Here is a 20,998-nt window from a genome sequence, read left to right as displayed (position 1 = left end):
GAAAGTTTTGACCAGACAACAAAAGTTCAGTTTCAATATTTTTTGATTATTATTTTGATTTGCCATGCTTTAATCATTAAGGTAAGTGTTCAAGTCTGTCTTCTGTACATATTTCCCAACATGACCTGTATTTTAAAGCCTTCTGTGAACTGCCAGCAAAGAAATTCTGGAGAAGAATACTAAAAATGTTTATTGATTTACTTGGCTTTAAAAAAACATGAAATATGTTTGTTGAATTAGGATGATTTGCTGTGTAGAAATGATGAGGAAAAATTAGGTACGACAAGAAAAACATCTTGTTATAACTGAACAATTAAAGCTTTAAATATACATTAAATGATTTTCTTCTCTTTCTCTTTGCTTTTGGCAGCAGTTTACTCAATGGACCATTCAGCAAACTATGGGGGTATTTATCAACTTCTTAATCACTCAAACTACAATACGTGAATGTAAAATTAAGCAGGATTAGCAAATACATAATTTCCTTCAATTTAAAAAAATGTATATTATATAGTTTACATCAAATTTGATGTTTCCAGGGGTTAAGAGATTAATAACGCTCATTTAGTGGAACATTTGTCTCATCGGGTATATTTTAGTATAAGAGAGCACAAAAGGACATGAGAGTACCATGTCAAGATAAAACCCTAAAACATCCTTGTATGGAAACGATCAAAAGCCTGGAGGAGGAGGCAAGATTGATGATTCAACTGATATTTATTTCTCCAGTATTACATAGTAAATGTTTTTTCCAGGGATTTATGAATTTTCTTGTATGTAGGTCTGAAGATTTGATTGTGAAAGTTTAATTTGTGGTGTTTTTTAAGCCCAATTAAGCTGAGCATGGCTGTATGCATGAGATTATAAGATCAAATTCATTCATTCGTTTACTCATCTGACTGATAAAGCTTGACACAGCAACTGAAAAGTAACTGACAACAACCCTGAACCAGTCAACTCCTATTGAGTCTCACCAGACCACACTGAGCAAGGCAAAGGGTTTTGCTTCTGTGAACCTCTGTAAACTAAAGCTAAACCTAAAACCTGTATCTTAATCAGAAGGATGAGCATGCACTGAGTGACCTTTGACCTTGAGAGGGCAGAGGCTGTACCTGAGCATCCACGAGCAGGTGTCTCATCAGAGTCATGGACTTCCTCAAGGTGTCTCTCTCTCCAGGAATGAAGGTCTTGTCCTCGTGAGCCAGGCTACAAGGTCTGGTCACCATGAACTGAGCAATCTGGTCATTCAGGCTGTTGAGAGACTGGACCGCTGCAAAAGAGGCGAGAGGAGAACTGTAATGAAAACACACGACAGTTGATCCACACTTTCTTCTCCTGCCATGTTGGGCGAGGAGCTCCAAAGACCCTTTTCCTCTCCTTCAAGTGAAATTTTCTGGATTACACTTGTGTGATCTGAGACTCTTGCTACATCCACGGCCACAGTCGAGCAGCCTCCATTGTTCTCCTCTTCAGAATAATCCCTCATTTGGACAAGAGGGGCATCATTAGGCTAAATCCATTAACAAGACACAGAAACTCACACTCAAACCGTTACATAATCCATTTTTTTTATGGAGAGAGTCCCAGAAATAAAGTCTATTCTGTTGGGGTTTGTTCGGTCAGAAGCTATATCTACACAATGTGGAGCTCTTTGGTCTTTGGTCACAGCCTGTGGGCGGTCATAAAAAAACGTCTGATCAATACTGAAACAATTTTGTCTCAAAAACCAGCCAGCAGGGTGACAGAGGAGCATTTTGTCAGAGCAGCCCAGCAGAAGAGGAAACATATATCGTAGCGAACATATATAACATAACATAACATGTTATAACATATGCTGCAGCGTGCAGTTATCGACGCAATCATGATCAGCGGCCTGCGACAGTAATTACTCAACTCAACACATGAAGACAAACACAAGACGTCTAACCGCATGCAGGTACATGATTAAAAACACAACCAGCCACCAAAATAATTGAATGATGATAAACAAGGACAAAGATTTAAATTAAAGAATTCACATTCAACTGGTGGTAATCTCTCAATGATTGATACAGAATGTTCTGTATATAGTTGTGTCAGTCAGACAGTGCAGAAAATTATGTTTCCAACTTTAAAACTACTGGTAGGTATACAAAAGGTTGAACTGTATGTTAAAGGTATTTAATAGTTTAGATAGATGACATCTTCAAATTCTTTCTTTTTATCTGACTAACAGTCAAAAAAAACCAAATATATTCAATTTATGATGATATAAAACAGAGAAAAGCAAATGCTTGGCATGTTTGCGTGATAAATAACCAAATGAATCATCAAAATCATTGAGTTGACTTTAGTGTCAACATCAGTCTCTGCGGGTATAGCATGTTTGAAGGAGGTCAGGACACTCGCTCTAAGTCAAGCATCACTTTCTCACACACCACACATAAGGGGCTAAGAGGTCAATTTAAGGCGAGAGTGACAGAGCGCCTGAGGCAACGTGTGGACTCGCTGACGACGGTCAAGGTCGACTTTTCAGCGGATTGATCAGAGATTTACGGCCACACCTTCCAGTATTTCTCTTGAACTGCGGTAGCGTGCAAAAAGAGGCATGTTTACGAGCACACACCGGCCCAGGAGGCAGCGCTTCATACATCAAAATCATCGCAAGGTAGGTGGAGGGGGGAAATAAAATGTTTACGAGAGAGGTCGACGATTGGATGCTAATTTCACATTCAACATTTACAAGGTGTACCTCTCTGCCCCAAAGATGGCCAAATGCGTCAGGTAATGGCACTCTGCTGAAAATGACACGTTGTCAAACTGTGAGAATAAACACACCCTCTTCTCCTCTCTGCTCCACTTTCAATTTATATCGAATGCATCCTGTCACACACTGTGATACATGATGGAGAAGGCAGGTGGCTTTCTATAAAAGCAATGTTACTTTGCCTACCCTGAATATGTCAACCCACCATATCACAATCACAATGCCACAGTTCCCGGCCAAAGCCATAAAGCACGAGAGAGATGTGACGGAAACACCGTGTGATGCTCTATTTGTTAAACCTTTTGTAATTGATTGCTGCTCACTCGTGAAATTGCAACAAATGCTGAAACCCCAGGCAGCTGATCAACGTTTGACAGTATTTCAGCTATGAAAGCGCATGTGCACCTCTGCACCACCACAACCTGCACGTTTGACGTTTTTCTGGTTGGATCAAACCAGACGAGGCAGCAGCACGATCCTCTGCTGAGAATATGAAAGTGAGGAGACGTCAAACCACATTTTCACATCGCTGATCAGATACAACTGTGAGTCTAAGTATTCAAAAAGGGGCGGGTGAAGCTGACCGTCTATGACCTGGAACATTTTAATAATACAGAGATTTCAGGAGAGGAAACTTGAGTGAAAATCATAGATTATTGAGAAATAGCTATTTCCATCCCTCTGGAGTCCAGGTTCATTTTTGCCAACTTTCTATGTCTATGATAAGCATGGTGTCCTCTTTTCCAGCACAAACTCAGCTTGACGCTTTGTCTCATTCATTTTGTCCATATACGTAACAAATGCTGCCTGCAATCCAAAATACAAGAAAAATGACTCTCAGCTATTAAAGTTTCCAAATCGTATATGAAAATTCTTATAGAAATACAGCACAAACATAAGAGAAATACAACTATAATACACTATATTTCAATTTATATAGATTAAAGTCTATGTACATTATGCCTGTGAGTCACTGCAAATATGAATAATTGAACATTTAAAAAATGTCTTTCAAAACTTTTTTATGGTCTACACTACAGGCACAAATGAGATCCTGTAAACAGCTTTTCTCAGCTTTTCTCTGCATGACATGTAAATAAAGTTGCTAAGTTTATTCACGGATGAATAGACAGAGGTTGCTGTATGAATGTATAAAATGTCTCTGTCACTGTGTATTTCACACATTTCCTTTTTTCTTGAGCATTTTTTTTAAAGATGTGCATATACAAGATTACCCCGTCAGGTCTGTATTCCTTCACATCTATATTTTTGAAGTGAGATGTACAATTATTCAAATCAGAGGGATATTGTGTTTTCTCTGAAGCAGCCTCCCACACACAGGTGGCTCAGTGCTGCTGGTGACTGTGAGATGTGGACAGCTCATTACAGTCTTCAACAATGAACTCTAATGAGGCATGTTGGGGTTTTGTCAGGCTGCACAGTTATTGTGAAAGGAGAATATTAAAAAACTCATAAAATGCAATCTCTCCTCCAGGAAAAATACCCGGTCCAGTTTCTCTGTATGATCGCTGCTCATTTGCAAAATTGCAAAAGATATAAACAAGGGACTTTTGATGCAGACGTGGTGGAATCCAGTAAAATATATTCGAATGAGCTCAGTCAGCTGCCCCACCAGGAAGTGTGATGAGAAAAATATTAAAATGACTCTTTTGCTTCTGCTCGCTTTGGGGACCGACTGTTACAAGCCAGAGTCAGAGAAGCCAAGCAGCCTTTGCCAAGGCAATTTGAGGAAGCTCCAAGAACTTCATACTTCGAGCCCAAAAGACCGAGAGTCGGATGAAAGGATGGGGGAGTCTGTGAGACTCTGAGACTCTGAGGCAATTCCAAGAGAGAGAGAGAGAGAGAGAGAGAGAGAGAGAGAGAGAGAGAGAGAGGCTACATTTTAATCACACCAATGCCAGATAAATACACAACACAATCTTGTTGGGGGACAAAAGTCGATATTGACCAACAGAGGTAAACCACCACAGCAAATGTCTATTTTGAGGCTTTTGAAAACAAGCTTACTGTAAGTCTGTTCAAACGCGGGGATTTGGACAGATCAATTATAGCTTAGCAAAGTTTGCCTAAATGAACTGAATCCCTCTCTGTATCTGACAGCACCCAACGCAAGCCTGTGATTTAGTTGTTTGCCTTTTATTGTTCTGCATCGCTATCTGCAGCAGGGTCCAATTCACCCGCTGATGGTGTGCGCGTCGCCATTCCCCAGAGAGATTGGACACTTTCCCCCAAAAGAATACTACTCTACTGTGCATTGCAAGCATGTTACAGCATGTTCCGCAAACCATTTTTATCTTTATGTAAAGCACACGCGCCACACTTCACTTCAATGTCACGCTTCCACAAAATGCATTTGATCCTTTCCCTCTAGCTAGTGTCCACTAATTTCGAATGCCGAGCAGATGGAAGCTTTTTGAGTGTGACAAGCTTTGTCTGCCTTTACGGGCAAAGCTGGGAATATGTGAACATGGAGTGCATAATTGTGACAGTGGATTTAGAGAGATTGACCTCTGTGGAAAACAAAACTACATGAGTTTTCTGGGTGTCTTTGGGTCGTCGTGTTCCACCAGAACTGCAGCTATGAGAAATCAGAGAATCTGCCCAGAACAATCAGGCAGGGAGGAGCTGAGGCAGACTGCCATGCGTCTCTTCTCCGTCCACGGCGAGCGAGAGCATCCTTTGGGTCCCCATTTCATTCTCATTCCCACAGTTCCCACACAATGCACAACAAGCATGTTTTGGCTTGTTTAGATACTAAACTGTATCTGATTGGATCAGATCTGCATCCAGACACTTAACTCAATTTAGTTGAGTCAGCTGAGAGGAATATCACACACGCCTATTGTGCATGTGTTGTGCCCTGCTTGTAATGTAAGCAAGCAGAATACGGATTTATGTACAATAGGCTTTTGATTGCATCTGTGTTACTCAGAGTATCATCAAATTGGTTGAGTCAACCGCTAAGTCAATTCATCACGAAAAAATGGAGTGATATTTCACAATATAGTATTCGCTCACTTTGAATTTGTCAAAGTGGGAGAGGAATGGCTGATTCATGAAGTTGAAATGAGGTGTTCATTTCACAACAGGAACATAAATAATTATACTGTACGTAGTTTCCAGTAAATATCACAATATAAAACGTTTTCTGTCTAAAAAGTACAAACGTAGCAAGTATCATCCATCTTTTAAGTAGTTACGTGCTTAAAAACATTCAATCCCTGCTTATAAGGAGTTGATCACTGTTACCGTGATCACTTTAAGTGGTTTCAACTGAACCTCATTCACTCTCTAACAGGTTGTTTATTTTCTTGTGTGCTATTCAGCTGGTAAAGGTAAGAAAGTTAAGACCTTGAGGGCCGTCCAGTGGAAAACATCTTCACAAAGTTTTCTGCTCTCCCTCCCTGCAGATCCTCTGCACCTCAGTGTCACCATGAAACACCAAATCTAAATTTATAACAGACCAAGAGCAGGACAACCCAAGTCCCAAAACAGTTTGTTCAGCCTAAATCAAGGATTCAATTAACCTTTCTGTCTCAAGTCTGTTAACATATAAACACAGTAATTTATTTCCAGCTTACAATTCCAAAGCATACTAATTAACTCCAAGACAGACCTACATGTGAATTAAAACAACTCAAGGGAACACAACTGACAAATTAAGTACAAAAGGTTTTCAAACCTTGTGTGATATGTAGCTTCTTAAGATTGCAGTTTGGTAATAGCCTGTTGGCAATTAACAAAAACAGACGATGGTGTTCTGTTGAAACAGCGAAGGATCCACCAAAAGCATTGCCACAAAGACGGACGCATACTTTTGTCTAAAATGTCATCGTATTGCACTTCCATAAGGTTGTGGGACTTGTCACGTTAAAAAAATAGTTTACATAATCCAAGCACCAGAGGCAGAGAGATATCCTAACTTTTAGTCTCTTGTATGGTTCAAGCTGCAAAACTCAACTCCAGTTTGTAATGAAGTCTTATGTCTCGTCTTTTTTTTGTTCTCAACCTTTAGAAAGCTTCTCCAGAGCCACAGAGACAACATCATACAACTGTTTTCACAGACTAAGTGGTAATCCTGACAGGGGTATGTATATGTAAGCATGCAGACAGGGTTATCCACATCATTTTGGCCATATAGTGAAGATGAGCACAGACTATTTCTCACATGAATCTCATATCGTTGTGATGCAATTTGTGATTTGCATATTTGAACATATCAGCAACGGGCTAACAGATCAAACTCTCCACATTAACCTGAAGGTTTCACTCTCAACAGTCTGTCACATTATCTTCCAAGGCATCTTTACTAAATCTCTAATATACAAATAGCTGAGGTGAAGCCCTTTAAGGCTCACTGGGATGAGAGAGCTGCATCACACTCTGTCGTCCAGCGCTCCAGTTTGGAGGCAGAAACTGCAGGAGGGATTTCATTTTGCCCACAGCAACATTGCCACCACCTGGTAGCTTTGATGCATGCTGCAATAAAAACGTACCTCTCTTAGCTGTCTCACTGACTGTGGCCTGAACAGCTGCAAGTGAAGCAGTGACAAAGACGGGCAAATATATCGAACCTTCAAAACATCTGCCACTGCCTCCACTAAGTGAGGTCATTAAGTTATTAAGAATTGATTGCAAAACATCACACAATATGTGTTAAATAATTAATTATGGGCAATGTTTCATTCATATTAACTTTACAATTATACAACAACTCCACGAATCTCCACAGAATAACAAGATTTATCAGAAGAAAAAGGTCAATTCTGTTCTCCCCAAAACCTGTTATGTATAATTTAAATACAGTCTTTAACAGTTGAGAGAAAGCCAGAGTGCCTCCCTTATGTGCCCTCCTCTGATTTCACATAACTTTGATCAGTGTGCCACCTAGTGAGAAGCACAAGAGATCAGCGCAGAGCGATCCAGGTTTCTCTTTCTTCCTTTGAGTCAAAGACTTTAGAAAAACAAATCTCAGGAGGGGCGCTGAACCACCGGCTGAACATAAAAGTCTTCGATGGCCCTTTGATAATTTGCCTGAGGCCTCCTCTTCAACACCTAATGAAACCACTCGGAGAGGCTCTCACTAAAATGTCTCCACTCACACACAGGTAATTAATTTACAGATAGGGAGAAGCTCTCCTTTGTATCAGGTGTAATGGTGTGTGTAATGGAAAAAAAAAATGGCAAGTAACTGTCTACTCTTACAAAAAGGTCAGGGTTCAGGAGACAGACTTCTAAGTTAAAGGGGAAAAGAAATCGACCTTCTTACATAATTGTTGGTTGTTGTTCGGTGCACTCTAGGACTCACTGTGTTTTAATTCATCTCAATGGTGTACCCGCTTTACTGCAGACTGCCTCGCCTGCTCCTTCATCAGTCAGTAACTTTAATGTTTCTCAAACTCCCTTTGGTAAGAACGGGCGTGAACACATGGCATTGAGCTGCGGGTAATACGCGTAGGTGGAGAAATTTTGCGTAAGTGACGGCGACAGCAACAGGGAGAGGCAGAAACTCGCATCTCCATTGTGTTCTTTCAAGACTATTGTTGGAGAGAAACAGATACCGTTTCCTCAGTCTGAACCGCCAGCAGATAGCTAAAACAAATTAGTGCTGGTCTGTCATAGCTGTGCTGCAACACTATGTCACAGTGTCTACATGTATCCATTGCAATGAAACATATACAGCACAAACTGGACCCAGGAAAGCCAAGCTGCATTGCTAATAGCTGTTTTCAGAAGCAACCGCAAAGCACGAAAATGAGCTTCAGGAGAAACTTTGAAGATACAACTGACAGACAGCAGAGACAAAATCTCTGCATCAGCTGAGATAAGGAGAGGAAATAAGGATCCTCTCGTCTTCTCACAGAGTTGGGGTAAACACAGCTTGTTAGAGCAGACCTGTGTGAGCTCAAACATGACATTTCAGAATCCAGAGGCTGCACGCTGGAGTGCCTTTTTCGAGAGCCTGGGCAACAGGCGGCACTGGTGACAAGGCTGCAGTCAATTAGGACTGTTTGTGAGCTGGTGTCTGTACCTGTCTTTCAGGGCGGATGAAAGTGGGTCAGAGCTGCAACGTATCTTTGTACCGGAGCACACCGGCAGGTTGCACACAACATACAAACTTCAAATGAGACGGATTGGGGATTAAATAGCTGAACTTCAAATTCGCTCCAATATGTGGTGACGGTTCTGAATCCGTTATCGTCATCAGTCACTTTGATGCTCAAAATTCAATTTCAGGGCAGGTTTGTAATAGTAGACGAGCCAATCTGAGTTCAGGCTGCGGGTTTTACCATTATCATTCATTAACAGGTTTCTGTGCAGGTAAACAACTCTGCGAGTTCAAAGGCACATCAACTCGACATTTGAGCAAGTTAGACATTACTGTGGTGAGAAAACTGTTGCCGCCATATTTCGTGAGTTTTTTTTTCCACTTCCCTCTCACATCAAACACTGCGAACTGTGTCGGAAAGGAGAGAGATAAGTGCTGTTTAATGATGCCCAGCATGTCTCTCCAAGTACACGTCTGTGGAGGACAGCTCAGACCAAGATGACATCAGAGTTGTGATGCAAAATCCACTTGACATAATTGCTGGTCAGATGCAGTTGTGAACCAGAACGGAGCCTCTGCCTCTGACATGTAGTCTGTGTTCAAGGTCTCTGATCTGAGCTCTGGCCACATGTGAGGGGATAATAACATGGAAAATGTATGCTAAAAATCCAGGGAGCAAGCTTTGCTGAAAAGGTCAGTTATGTTAAGTTCCATTCATTTTTCATTTTTAGTTGATTAATTACATTAGGACAATTATCTTTTGTACCACAAGTCTTCTAAAATTGTATGTTTAAATATGTAAATGATGCATTATCTAATGCTAACTTCTGTTTCAGAGAAATCTACAGACACAAATAGACAAAGTGTAGCAATAATGTAGCAAAATAAACACATAAATGTATATTTTCGATGTAGTCTGAAAAAAAACGATTGAAATAATCATTAGTTGCAGCTCTAATACATTTTATACAGTGATAAATAAAAGTTAACGCAATTCCTAATGACTTAATTTACAATTTTATGTTAACGTATTTTGTTTTCTGCAAATTGTCATTTGACTTGATGCACAGGTCATTTAGAAACAGATGACGTCTGGTTAATTATCTTATGTAGAAAAAAACTGAACTCATCAAGATGCTAATTGACATGCGTAATTACTAAAACATTCACTTTCCATGAAATGTTTACCTTATTTTCTACCCCAATACAGCATGTAAAGCCTTACTCCACTGGCAATATTTAGCATTCTTTCCTCAGTGTGGCCTGAATAGATTGGCTTTGTTAGCATAATGTGTAAAAACTAAAGGCAAATTAGCCAGTCATGTGACTTCACTGTATTTACAATTCCCAATGAGGGAGGTATCAGTTTTTGCACTAAAGGGTGTGTTTATATTGGTAAGTAGAGGATATTTTTAGCCTGCTAGTGTATTCTGGTGGCTAAAAGAGCAAAGGTGAAGAATGTGGAGCAGTAATGCTGTTCCCAACAGGTGCTGCGATGCTTATAATGAGAGTTGTCTGTTATTCACACTGTGATTCTGAATGCTTTGCATCAGTCTGAGAAGAAAGAAAGAGGTAATCAAAAAGCTTAAAGAGGAATCCTCACAGCGCTGCAGACTCGTGTAGAATTCACCAGAGACATTTATAAGAGCATTAAGTGTTTGACATTGGACCTCAGTGAGGCGTTGGCTCTGGTGAGTTTGGTGTCAGTAACAAATCCTCAAACAAGAACTAGCAGCTAATGTAATGTGATATGACAAACTAGTGACTCTTTACCCGCCTTAAGACGGGCTTGAGCACAAAGCAGGCATTGAGCCTGATAACACTGTGGTGGTTGTCTGGTTGTCACACACACATGAAGACGCTCATCTGCAGATGTACAAAAACTAATTTTACAATGTTCTTATGAACTTGTTCCTACAGAATGATGGAGTCTCTTCAGGGTGTTTCACAGTGAGCCTTTTCTTACGAAGAGTCGTTTATCACGAGCCTCGGTTGATTCAACGCCCTTTGCGATGTAGCCACTTGAATTAATTCAACTCCTGTCTGACATGCACACTCCGAACACGTCTTAAGAAACTCTCGGAATCAAGTACATTCCTCCCTTTGTGGTATATATTGGTAGCATGTGCAATCAAGCTACTCCCTCTGCAAGCATATCGGATTTATAGTGCGTAGGTTCAAACGTAGCTCTTCTCATTAGCTTTTACACTGTCAAAACACCAGTGAACTTTATGTGCTTAAGCAAAACGTGTTCTTCTCTTTCTTTGCTATAATTCATAGAAATAACCCTGAAGAACCCTTTTCTGTATTTCTATCTTTAATGGAAACAAATGGCCCCATTTGAACTAAAAAAGAAATGCTTCCATACTTTCTGGTAACACGAAGCCAGTCAATCCAACGGAAAGTCTCGATCTCTCATTGTAATAGTGACGTGCACACAGTGTGCACCGTCACTCCCATCCGTGCACGCCGTGCCCTGCATGTTGAGGAGAAGCACCCGGGAGAATAGGCTATATTTCATCACCACAGGAGCGCCCACACTAACTATTGATGCAAATTTATACAGAGCATGGCAGATTCTTTCTTTCTGCTTCCTGCATCACAGTGCTGTAGTGCAGTAAGGGATGAGAAGTGGCATCTCTGATGGAATAAGGTAGTATTTACAGTCACACTGAGCTGTACAACAAAGATTTTGCATTTTTCAGCTCAGTTTTGCAGATTAGACTTTGAAATTAAATTTTCTATAAATGTAAGTTCTTTGTAAGTTTTCAATTTGTGTTGACTGTTATCTTGTCCCAAACCTCTGTCTCCTCCTCCCTCTCTCTCGTTCTCTCGGTCTGTTCTGTGGTGTATTGTAGAAGATGAACACTGGTGTTTGGGGAAACAGCTCAGCATGTGTCTGCAGAGGGCTGAACAGTGTAACTAAAGGGTTTGTGGCGGGCACAGAGGGAAAAATGAGGCCAGCAGTACTGGGCACAGAGAGGCAGGTATGCGGAGTCAGCAAACACTCAGGTACGACGGTTCAATGATGCAGAAAACGCGGCGGGGATGTTAAGGGCACACTGGTGTGTGATTTCATTAACAACATCTGTCATCGGGGCAGCTAGAGTGTCGACCTGATTGAGATAAGAAAATGTGTTTTTACACTGGTAGGAAAGTTCACTCATTCACTCAAACTTACTTCATTTACACAATTACACAAACCCCACAGATACACACTCGTAATCATACAGACGCCAGGACGAGCAGGATTAGCCCCCCCCCCCCCCCCTCTCCCTGTGAAAACTGCTATTGTTCATACCTTTAAAACTCTCCCAGCAGCTCAGTAGTGTACACAGCAGATCGAGCAGCGACAAATTTTGCTGCTTTAAAGTGGTGGAGATGAGTGACTATTAAATCCGGGAGATGTGTTCGCTGAGCGCACAGTATTCAGCTTATGTGCATTGACTTAAAATTTTGCAATAACCTCACTTTTCTATGAGTGTGAGTGTGTGTGTGTGTGTGTGTGTGTGTGTGTGTGTGTGTGTGTCAGAGAGAGATAGAGAAAGAAAGAGAGGGAGATTAGGAGAAAAGGGAGGCACAACAGTTCAAAGTGTGAGAAATTACTACAATCCTTTGAAACAATGCAGCAACGTAACAAATGTCTTAAATAACTGTGTCTTCAATAAATCCAGGAGCTATAAAACACTTTGTGTTTGGTGGTGTGCTGCAGCAACAAATTGCCTTTTGTGGAACAGGGAGGGATGCTGCAACTAAAATTAGTTTTGCAAAAGAAAGTGAAGCATTGTGTCTTTCCCCCTATTCAGAAATATAACACATAAATAAATACAGTGAGACTGAGAGTTCATTCCTCTTCGTCTTGGAAGCAGTAGCATTCCCTGTGCATAGATATAGATGAATGCCAGCCTACATGTTATTAACGGCACATCATTCATTTTACTACATTTTTATAATTAAAGAAAAAAAGGGAATGGTCATTGCATGTGATTCATAATGTCTAATGAACCTTTGTCATAATGTGGAAATGTCGGTCCAGACTGAAACATCTCGAACTACTACTGGATGGATTGACATGAAATTCTGTACAAACAAAAAACCTGCCAAACTAATGTGATTCCCATCAGCCTCCGCTGTACTTTGTGTTTAGAGCTAAGTGTTAGCATGCTAACACTTTAGAGTAAGATGGTGAAGATAGGTAAACACCATACCTGCTAAACATCAGCATGTTAGGATTGACATTGAAAGCATGTTAGCATGCTGACGTTAGCATTGAACTCAAAGCACCACTGTGTTAAGCCTCAGAGTTGCTGGCACGGCTTAAGAACAATGGCTTCTTGACGTGTCCTGTCACACCGGTTTCACATTTATCATCGTTTCTTAATGATGTTTGTGTCGGTGCAAAACTATAAATTAGGGGCGTCCCCATGGCCTTGTGGTCACGATGAAATCCCAACGTCCCTGCTTTGATTGCAGCTAAGGACGAGCCTCTGTGTCTTGTTTATTTCTACTGGCTGATTAAATACCAAAATTGACCAACTAATTATAAAATGCGAGAATACAAAACATGTATTATTAACAAAGTCCATTCTCTGGAGTATTCCCTTCACACTGTGTTGGATTTTTCATACCAGAACACCCATGCTGTATCATACTACTCTAGCCGAGTACCTGTCTTGTTATGCTCTACAGTCAGTGAGGAGACTAGTGTCACTCAAGGAGAAGATGTTGATCTCCAGTCAAAGAGCAGGCACGTCAATTCTGAGAGAAAACACCGAACTAATACAGTCAGTGAACTCCCATCGGTTTATTGATCACCCCAAGGCAAAGTCTGCTAATGAAGATACATGTGGTCCCCTGCCGTGAAGAACTAGAGGAGCAAATGCACCGAAATGCATGTAATTATAACTCAATCAAATGTAACACACTGCTGTACATTGACTTCACCTAAACATAATTTCCCTGTACCTGAACGTACAGTATATATTTACAGCAGCTTATGTAGATTTATGGAATATGTCTAACTGGTCTGAGGCTGTCGCTGTGAGTCATGATGTACTGACTGACAGACGAACGAGGTCTGACACTCTCAGCTCGACTCGGGTTCTTAAGTTAAATCCAATATGGGGATTAGAAGAGAGAAGTAGATCTAAATTAGGCCTGCATCTACTCTGATGGGACCATAGGATCAATAATTTAAGTAAGCACAAACCATTATGAGGGACGTATTAGGCCTATTCAGCACCGGTCACAGATATTATTTGTATATTTGATATATCTGATTGGGCTTTTCCCAAGAGAAGTAAAGTTCTTATGTCTGGCAAAAAATATGTTAGCTGTTCTGGGATTAGACTCAGTACACACCTGCACTGAAAATGACTCAATTAAAGAAGCCCTTTAAATGGCTTCTTTAATTGAGTCATCCTCTCTCTCTCTCTCTCTCTCTCTCTCTCTCTCTGAATTATATCCCTATTGGGTTCGATGGACGGCAGCCCGGGAGTCTAGGGACGGGAACGTTGGCCATAAGCCAGCACCTTGACCTGAGATATGAGGATGGCTCTACAGCAGAGTGAGAATGAAGATATTCAGAGTTATAGGCCTCTGTGGACCTCCTGGACTACACTGCGGACAAACTTACACTGATGCCGATCCTCGCATCACTTTAGTTCAGTGGAGCAGAAAGGTGACTGAAACCGCCGCACTTTCAGGACACGGCCATTTGGGGCAAGAAGGAGCCGAGTCTGTGCGTGCAGGGATTTGTGCAAACGCAGTGATGGTGCACATGAGGCTTTATTTCCTTGTAGCTGTTAACCATTCAGAACATGTTGTTGCTGCAAAGAGAAGTACAAGAAATAGGACAAAGTGTTGGTAAAACTAACAGCAGAGATAAAGAGGAGTGAATTCAACCAGCGATGAGGAGGCAACACAAAGAAAGTCAAGCTGTAGTTAATAATGCATGTTGTTCTCAGAAACAGCAATTTCACTTGCCGTTTGACCGTGGTACAATTAGAGAAATGGCAAAGATGCACAAATGAAAAGATTCTATTTGGACAAGAGGACACTCTTGCTATTGTTTTGCTTAATACATGTTGTATATGTAAGCATTAGTCTAAGCACTTATACTTCTCTGCACAGAGTGAGGACGTTTTATCTCTGAATGGCTGCAAATTCTGGAACGCATCTATACTTGCAGCAGCGTTTGTGTACTAACAGCTCTTGTTCTTCTCATCATAACTTCACTTTCTCACAAAGATTGCTATTTGTTCTGCAAAAAACAGATGTCAGTCACATTCAACCCAATTTCAGCTCAATATGTCAACATACGTATACCCAACAGCAGCTTAACTGGAACTGTGATTTGCATATCTGTTAGATTTGTCCCTCCTGCTTGTGAATTCATTCTGACAACTAACCCGGTAATTGTGGCCCAATCAAACAGAATTTGCACGAGGCAGATTGCGTATACACATCACATCTCACTTTCATGTGGCCTTTCGTGATAAAATAGACAACGGGCTGAATGAAAACAGATACGGAATTTGGAGAAATCCATTGTGTGTTTTGCGCGTGTTGAAAGGAGTAACAGAATCTGGGTTTTACTTCATCAGTAAACATCTGTGGTACCCAACCTGGGTATTGCTAGATAAATCGGAGGGGGCCGTGAGAGGATTAATAAGCACACCACAACCTCTAAAACAGCTTAAACAAAAACTGAACATTATAACTCTCAAGGAGATGGTAGTTTTAGCTAGGCGTCCCTTATAAACTGGCAACTGAGTGGAAATTGTATTTTACAGTCGTCGCTCTTTAGGCTGCTCATAATCTAATTATTCCCCTGTGTACTAAAACTTTTACGCTTTTATTTTGAAGGGTTATCTGGCTCCGCTGTCATCCATAATGCAATGTGATACGAATCTTCAGCACTGCCACACCCTCTTCTTGTTTTACCTCCCTTTTATACTGTGGTGCCCTCCAGATAAACTGACCCGAGTCACACATACTGCACAGTGCTGTGAAAAAGGCATGCATGGCATTTAACATAGGCCCATCATATATGTGAAAAATTCAGCATGCGTTTAAGTCCTTTACGGCGTGTATTATATGTTTGACTTTTCCAGTGTTTGTGTACATATTATTTGCACATAAATCCTTAAAGGATCTCTCTGCTCGCCATAAAAACATCAAACCAGAGTAACAGCCAGCAGATCAACGCCACTCCAAAACCCCTCAGTTAGTACAGATGTTTCCAGCATTCCGACTGTATGAAGCAGAATATTCATCAGGCCCGTAACCCTTTAACAGTAATATGCCCTTATCAACACAGTATTAAGCCCACATTCAAACAAAGTGGATTATTTATAAAACGGGTTCTCTTGTGCAAATAGGGGGCGAACAACATCAGCAAAGACAACAATCCACTGCACCAGATTTTCATGTTTATCCTCTCAAACACCTCCACGTATCAAACAGGCGAAATAAATCCCAACAGATGAAATCCTGCGACACAGGCCATTAAGAAACACGTGTTAAGGAGCATACATTTTCCAGCTGCCGTGTTTCCATTATTAGCTCCACAAAGTGCTGTCTTAGCTGTGCTGTTGTTAATGACACTCGCTGTGAAACTCCACTCGGACACTTCTGTCTCTCCAGGTGGTAGTGGAAGGAGACACTTAAAGTGTGAATTTAAAACTGATGTGTCAATGTATGGGATGCAGCTCTAAAGCCAGTTTTATTTTGATTTCTGCCCTGGGCTCTCCTCATTATCCATCATAACACTACGTGAAGAATCACTTTACATTAATGGCCGAGCGGAGGCATCAAAGGCACTGACTAAGTTCTCACAGCACGACTCCATGAGGAGAGATACCAGGCCAGATGTGGGAGGATGCAGCAGACACTTTCATTCTGGAGGCAAGTCAATCTCCGCTCGTTCTTCCTCCCAAGGGAAATATGTATTCTGACCATGTGCATTACATAATAAGAGATCACTCGAAGTATGCATTATTTGCAGCGCTCCAAGGTTGTGTTCAATGTTCCTTTGCCCATGAAAATGTTGATAGATTCAGTTGTCAATAATTCAGCTATCAGTGTGAGCTCTGAGAGCATCTGTGATCAGGGCTCAGCCTGTCAGACTCCACCTCACTAATACTGTGCACCTACATTATTAATACATCTCAGCTAGAGTCTGTCTTATTGGTTTTACACCTAACAGGAAGACATATCTATCGGCTGCTGTGACATGCAGAAATTTTATTTTTTAACTACCTGCTCTGTTAACAAAACACTAACTAATCCACAAAACAGCATATTTCTGATTTATCTTTCCGTGTTCAAATCCCCATAAAGCGCCCCGTTTGTCAAAGTGCAACTCCCAGCACAGCTGAGCAAAAGTCCCGAGTTCAACCTGTATATTGCCTGAAAAATACAGGCTTTTGTAGCTCCATCCTACACAAGTTAATGTATCCAACCTGCCTAACGGCAACTTGCTGAGCTAAGAGAAACATCAACCGCAATCCAAATGATTATTTCTACTTGCCCTTTACATAAGCGCGCACATCTCTGACATCCGTCCCCAAAATAACCCAGTTATTTTTTTCGCCCAAAAGAAACTCCATGCTCTGTCACCGCAGCAGCCCAGGAAGATTGAAGGCATGATGCTGTCATCTGTTGTACCTTAAACCTCTAAGCATCAGCTAAATTGAAATAGCAATAAGATTGAGGATGGGATCGGGAAGAAATGCAGATGGTGGAGATCAGTTACGCTGACATGCGGGACATGCAGCTGGCTAATGATTTGTCAGAAGGTTTAATCGTGACTACTCACTGGCTTGCATGAGCTGTCCCTGGCGTCCGAACACCTGGGAGAAGGTGGCATGGCTGCAGGTGAGGGTGTCCTCCATGGCTCTCCCACTGGCACGAGCTGAGGAGAAAGAGAGAGGAGGGGGATGAGGGAAGGTCAGCAACACTGCGTCACATCAAGACAGAAAAGAGGAGAGAGGTAAGAAGAGAAAAAAGAAGAGGGAGAAAAAGGCGGGGGGGGGTCCGTGGGGGGGGGGGGGTCCTTGCCTTCAGGTGTAGAAGCTGGTGTGTGATCTCTGGTGATGACTGCTCGCCTCTGGACTCGTCCTGCTGCTGCTGCTGCTGCTGCTGAGCGACGTACAGCCCCTCGCTGCTCACACCAATATGAGCAGAATTGCTCGCCGCACAGATAATGGAAGGGGGTGTGCCTGCCTGCCTGCCTGCCTGCCTGCCTGCTTGTCAGCATGTAAGTGTGTGTGCGAGAGAAAAAGTTCTCTGAATGTGTGCCTGTGAGAGCATTTTGCTGCGCGTGTGTGAGAGCAGGTAGCAGAGCTGTAGGCACAAGTTGCTCTGCCAGTACTCTGATCTTGTGCTTCGTCTGTACAGGCTGACAGTCCTCTGCGGCTCCAGACAGGCTGGGTTGAAGGGAAGAGCAAAAAAGGAGGGGAGGCGCGGGGTGAGCGCTGCGTCTATGGCAGGTAGAAGTCAATCCTCCCTCGTCACGAGTGTGAGGAGACAGCAGCAGTTGTCCTCTGGGCACAGGATGGGACTGTTGTTTTCTGATCTGTGTGACTATGCCCCCTTTACTCTCCTCCCTCTCCCTCCTCCCTTCCCCTCTCCTTTCTCGAGCCCTCATTTGCTGTGCCTCAGCAGTAACATCTCTCTCTCTCTCTCACACACACACATCTCTTACTCTTTCCACCCCACCCCATGCAAATCCCCTCAATCCATCTTAATGCTCGGGCCGCTGCTGGGAAACACATTCTAGCAAACTCGAGTGCTTCATCTTCCCCCAGTGCTGAGGAAAAAAAAAAAAAAAAAAAAAAAAAAGAGGATGAGAAAGTGGAGGGGTTGAATAAAAAGTGAAAAGTAGGGCTGGTACAGCTGCTGGTTTCCAGAGGCTTCATCTTGAAAAGGAATTGTGGAAAACTGCTGAGTATAAAAATAAAATTAGCTCATACTCAACTGAAAAATAACTCTTATAAACTCTTGCTTGCCTCGCAACAGACACAGTGAAGCAGTGAAATATGAGATGGCATGTGTGAAAATACCCTTTACACAATGCAGCTAAAAGGTACATGAAGGTGTAGCGGTAAAACAATTAACAGCTATGAGATCAAATGAGCACACATTACAAGGTCCTAAAATACCTTCTCAGGCCTTGGGGGCACAGATATTGTACCCACTGTGCAGCTGTTGACATGGAGACGTCTACCACAGACGGGACTGTGACGTTCCAACATATTATTCACCCCTGCACTGTCTAACCTTTCTGCAGCGTGTAAACCTGCGTTAAACAGCCGATTTCCTCCCGAGCAACAAAAAAAATAAAAAAAGCTTTGCCAGGAAGCCCATTGTCATGGAGCCATCCCTCACAACCAATGCTCTGCAAGGCGAGCACACCGGGGACCTGACCGCAGCACTCACATCCCCGCATCACATCCTCCTGTTTTGAAAGGAAATGGCAGGACCCTCAACGGGCCACGGCGGCAGCTCAGAGGAAGGCTCTGATGGTGGGCCGTCTGAAGCAGGTGGTTCTGCAGGTGAGGGGAAAAAAAACAGCAAGACATGAAAACCAAATAACTGTGAAATGAATGCGTTTGCTTAACAGCAGGTTAAGTAGTGATTGAATCCAAATCACACAGTCAGAAGCAGTAAAAGACAGCATGTGGTAGCATATACACACAACTCAAATCTGCAGAATGCTGAGGTCAACCTGAATGCAGACATTTTACAAACACAACTTCACTTTCAAGTGTCAGAGACGAACGCCCAGCAGAATAAATCTCCTCTGCGTCTTCATCAGCTTTAATGCCATTCTCTTTGAACAGGAAGTAGAGGCAGAGTGGGGTTTTTTTTCAGAGGCTGTATATTGTCATGTATGAGCAGCTGTCATTCCCTCCCACTCTGTCTCCCCATCACTGGCGGGGTATCATTCTCTCGAAGACAAATAACAGTATGGTTTAAAACCAGCGATCCAGTCTGATCCAGATTATTTCTATTCAAGCTGATCTTTTGTTGTCAGAAAAGGAAAACACTAGCTCACTTTCTAAAAGCTACAAAGACGCTATTCACACTCAAGCTGAATCAAACTGCAGATTACAAGATAAAGAAAATAATGTATTACAAATCATAATATTGTACCAAGGCTTAATATCCTGTGGGATACCAGCTCAATGTAATCAAATTACATACAAATCAATATGATAAACATGATATGAACATCGGTGTGTTAGCACTGGTTTTTAATGCTTTATCTAGCTTAAAGAGAAACTTAACTCCGCCTGACAATCCTGACAATCCTCTTCACCTTGCTGCCGTGCAGGATAGGTGCACTTCAAGACCTGGTGACATCACTATTGGGTGTGGTTACTGGTTCAACAGAGCACATGGCTGAATGAACCCCACCACACCTTACAGCGATGCTGGGTGTGTTCAGAGGTGAAACCGACTTGAAGCGTTCAAACAGAGAGGAAAACAAACACTGCTCTCCAAACTGCCGTTAGGTCACTCTTTAAGAGTTGGATGAATTTTCTCAACGTGTAGTTTCCTGTTTTAAAATCCTGTTTATCTAAAAAGCTGGAGATAAATAAGGTTTTCACTGGTCAACGACATCTTGTTGTAATACAAATCCCCAATACACTACATTACATTACTGATATTAAGTTATGTGATGCAATATTAGCGCATACCAGCGCTACTCTGAGTCTATTTACACAAACGGATGCTTGTCCTGAACCTTCTGAATGTGATAATTGAGCACAGAGGCCCTGAAGCAGCCTCGGCGCTCTTCTACGCCTTAAAGCTGCCTCTCTGGGGGCATCGCAGTATATTTCATCAAGCCAGGCACAGAGCTGCATGGAATTACATTTTTAAGAATAGGGCTGAAGCACCATACACAACAATCAAGAGAGAGTGTGGTGATATGTCACCCTGACAGCATGAGTATGGTGTAGCAGTCTTCCAAGTGCCCACCCCTCCACACTCACACAGCTGAACAGTCATAAAGCAAATCCAGCCATAAACTATACCATCATGGCACCGGGGCGAATAAACACGTCTCCCCATCCCTCTGAATAAAGAAAATTCCGGGCTGTGGATCACATCCAACATACAGATTGCATTTAATTCATAACCCCATCCATCAACACGATAACCTCATGTGA

General features: G+C 42.0%; 1 protein-coding gene across 5 annotated transcripts in view; it reads right to left on the bottom strand.

The window, feature by feature from the left end:
• The window catches only part of kaznb (kazrin, periplakin interacting protein b), a 100,480-nt gene extending 82,111 nt beyond the window's left edge, over positions 1-18,369 (bottom strand). For 4 of the 5 annotated variants that reach the window (XM_031854784.1, XM_031854820.1, XM_031854828.1 and 1 more), the window contains exons 1-3: positions 17,880-18,369; positions 17,638-17,733; positions 1,113-1,270 (exon numbers count right to left, since the gene is read on the bottom strand). In XM_031854784.1, coding sequence (XP_031710644.1) covers positions 1,113-1,270; positions 17,638-17,733; positions 17,880-18,078 — 453 coding nt within the window. In that variant the 5' untranslated portion in view covers positions 18,079-18,369. Of the gene's footprint in view, positions 1-1,112; positions 1,271-14,451; positions 15,100-17,637; positions 17,734-17,879 lie in introns of those variants that run through there. The other variant, XM_031854793.1, reaches the window with a different exon arrangement.
• Between the last annotated feature and the right edge of the window lie 2,629 nt (positions 18,370-20,998).

The sequence above is a fragment of the Anarrhichthys ocellatus genome, unplaced genomic scaffold, assembly GCF_004355925.1.
Source record: "Anarrhichthys ocellatus isolate YVR2014 unplaced genomic scaffold, GSC_Weel_1.0 scaffold1, whole genome shotgun sequence".
Taxonomy (NCBI): Eukaryota; Metazoa; Chordata; class Actinopteri; order Perciformes; family Anarhichadidae; genus Anarrhichthys; species Anarrhichthys ocellatus.
The sequence above is the reverse complement of the archived record's forward strand: the minus strand, read 5'-3'. Positions and strand labels throughout refer to the sequence as shown.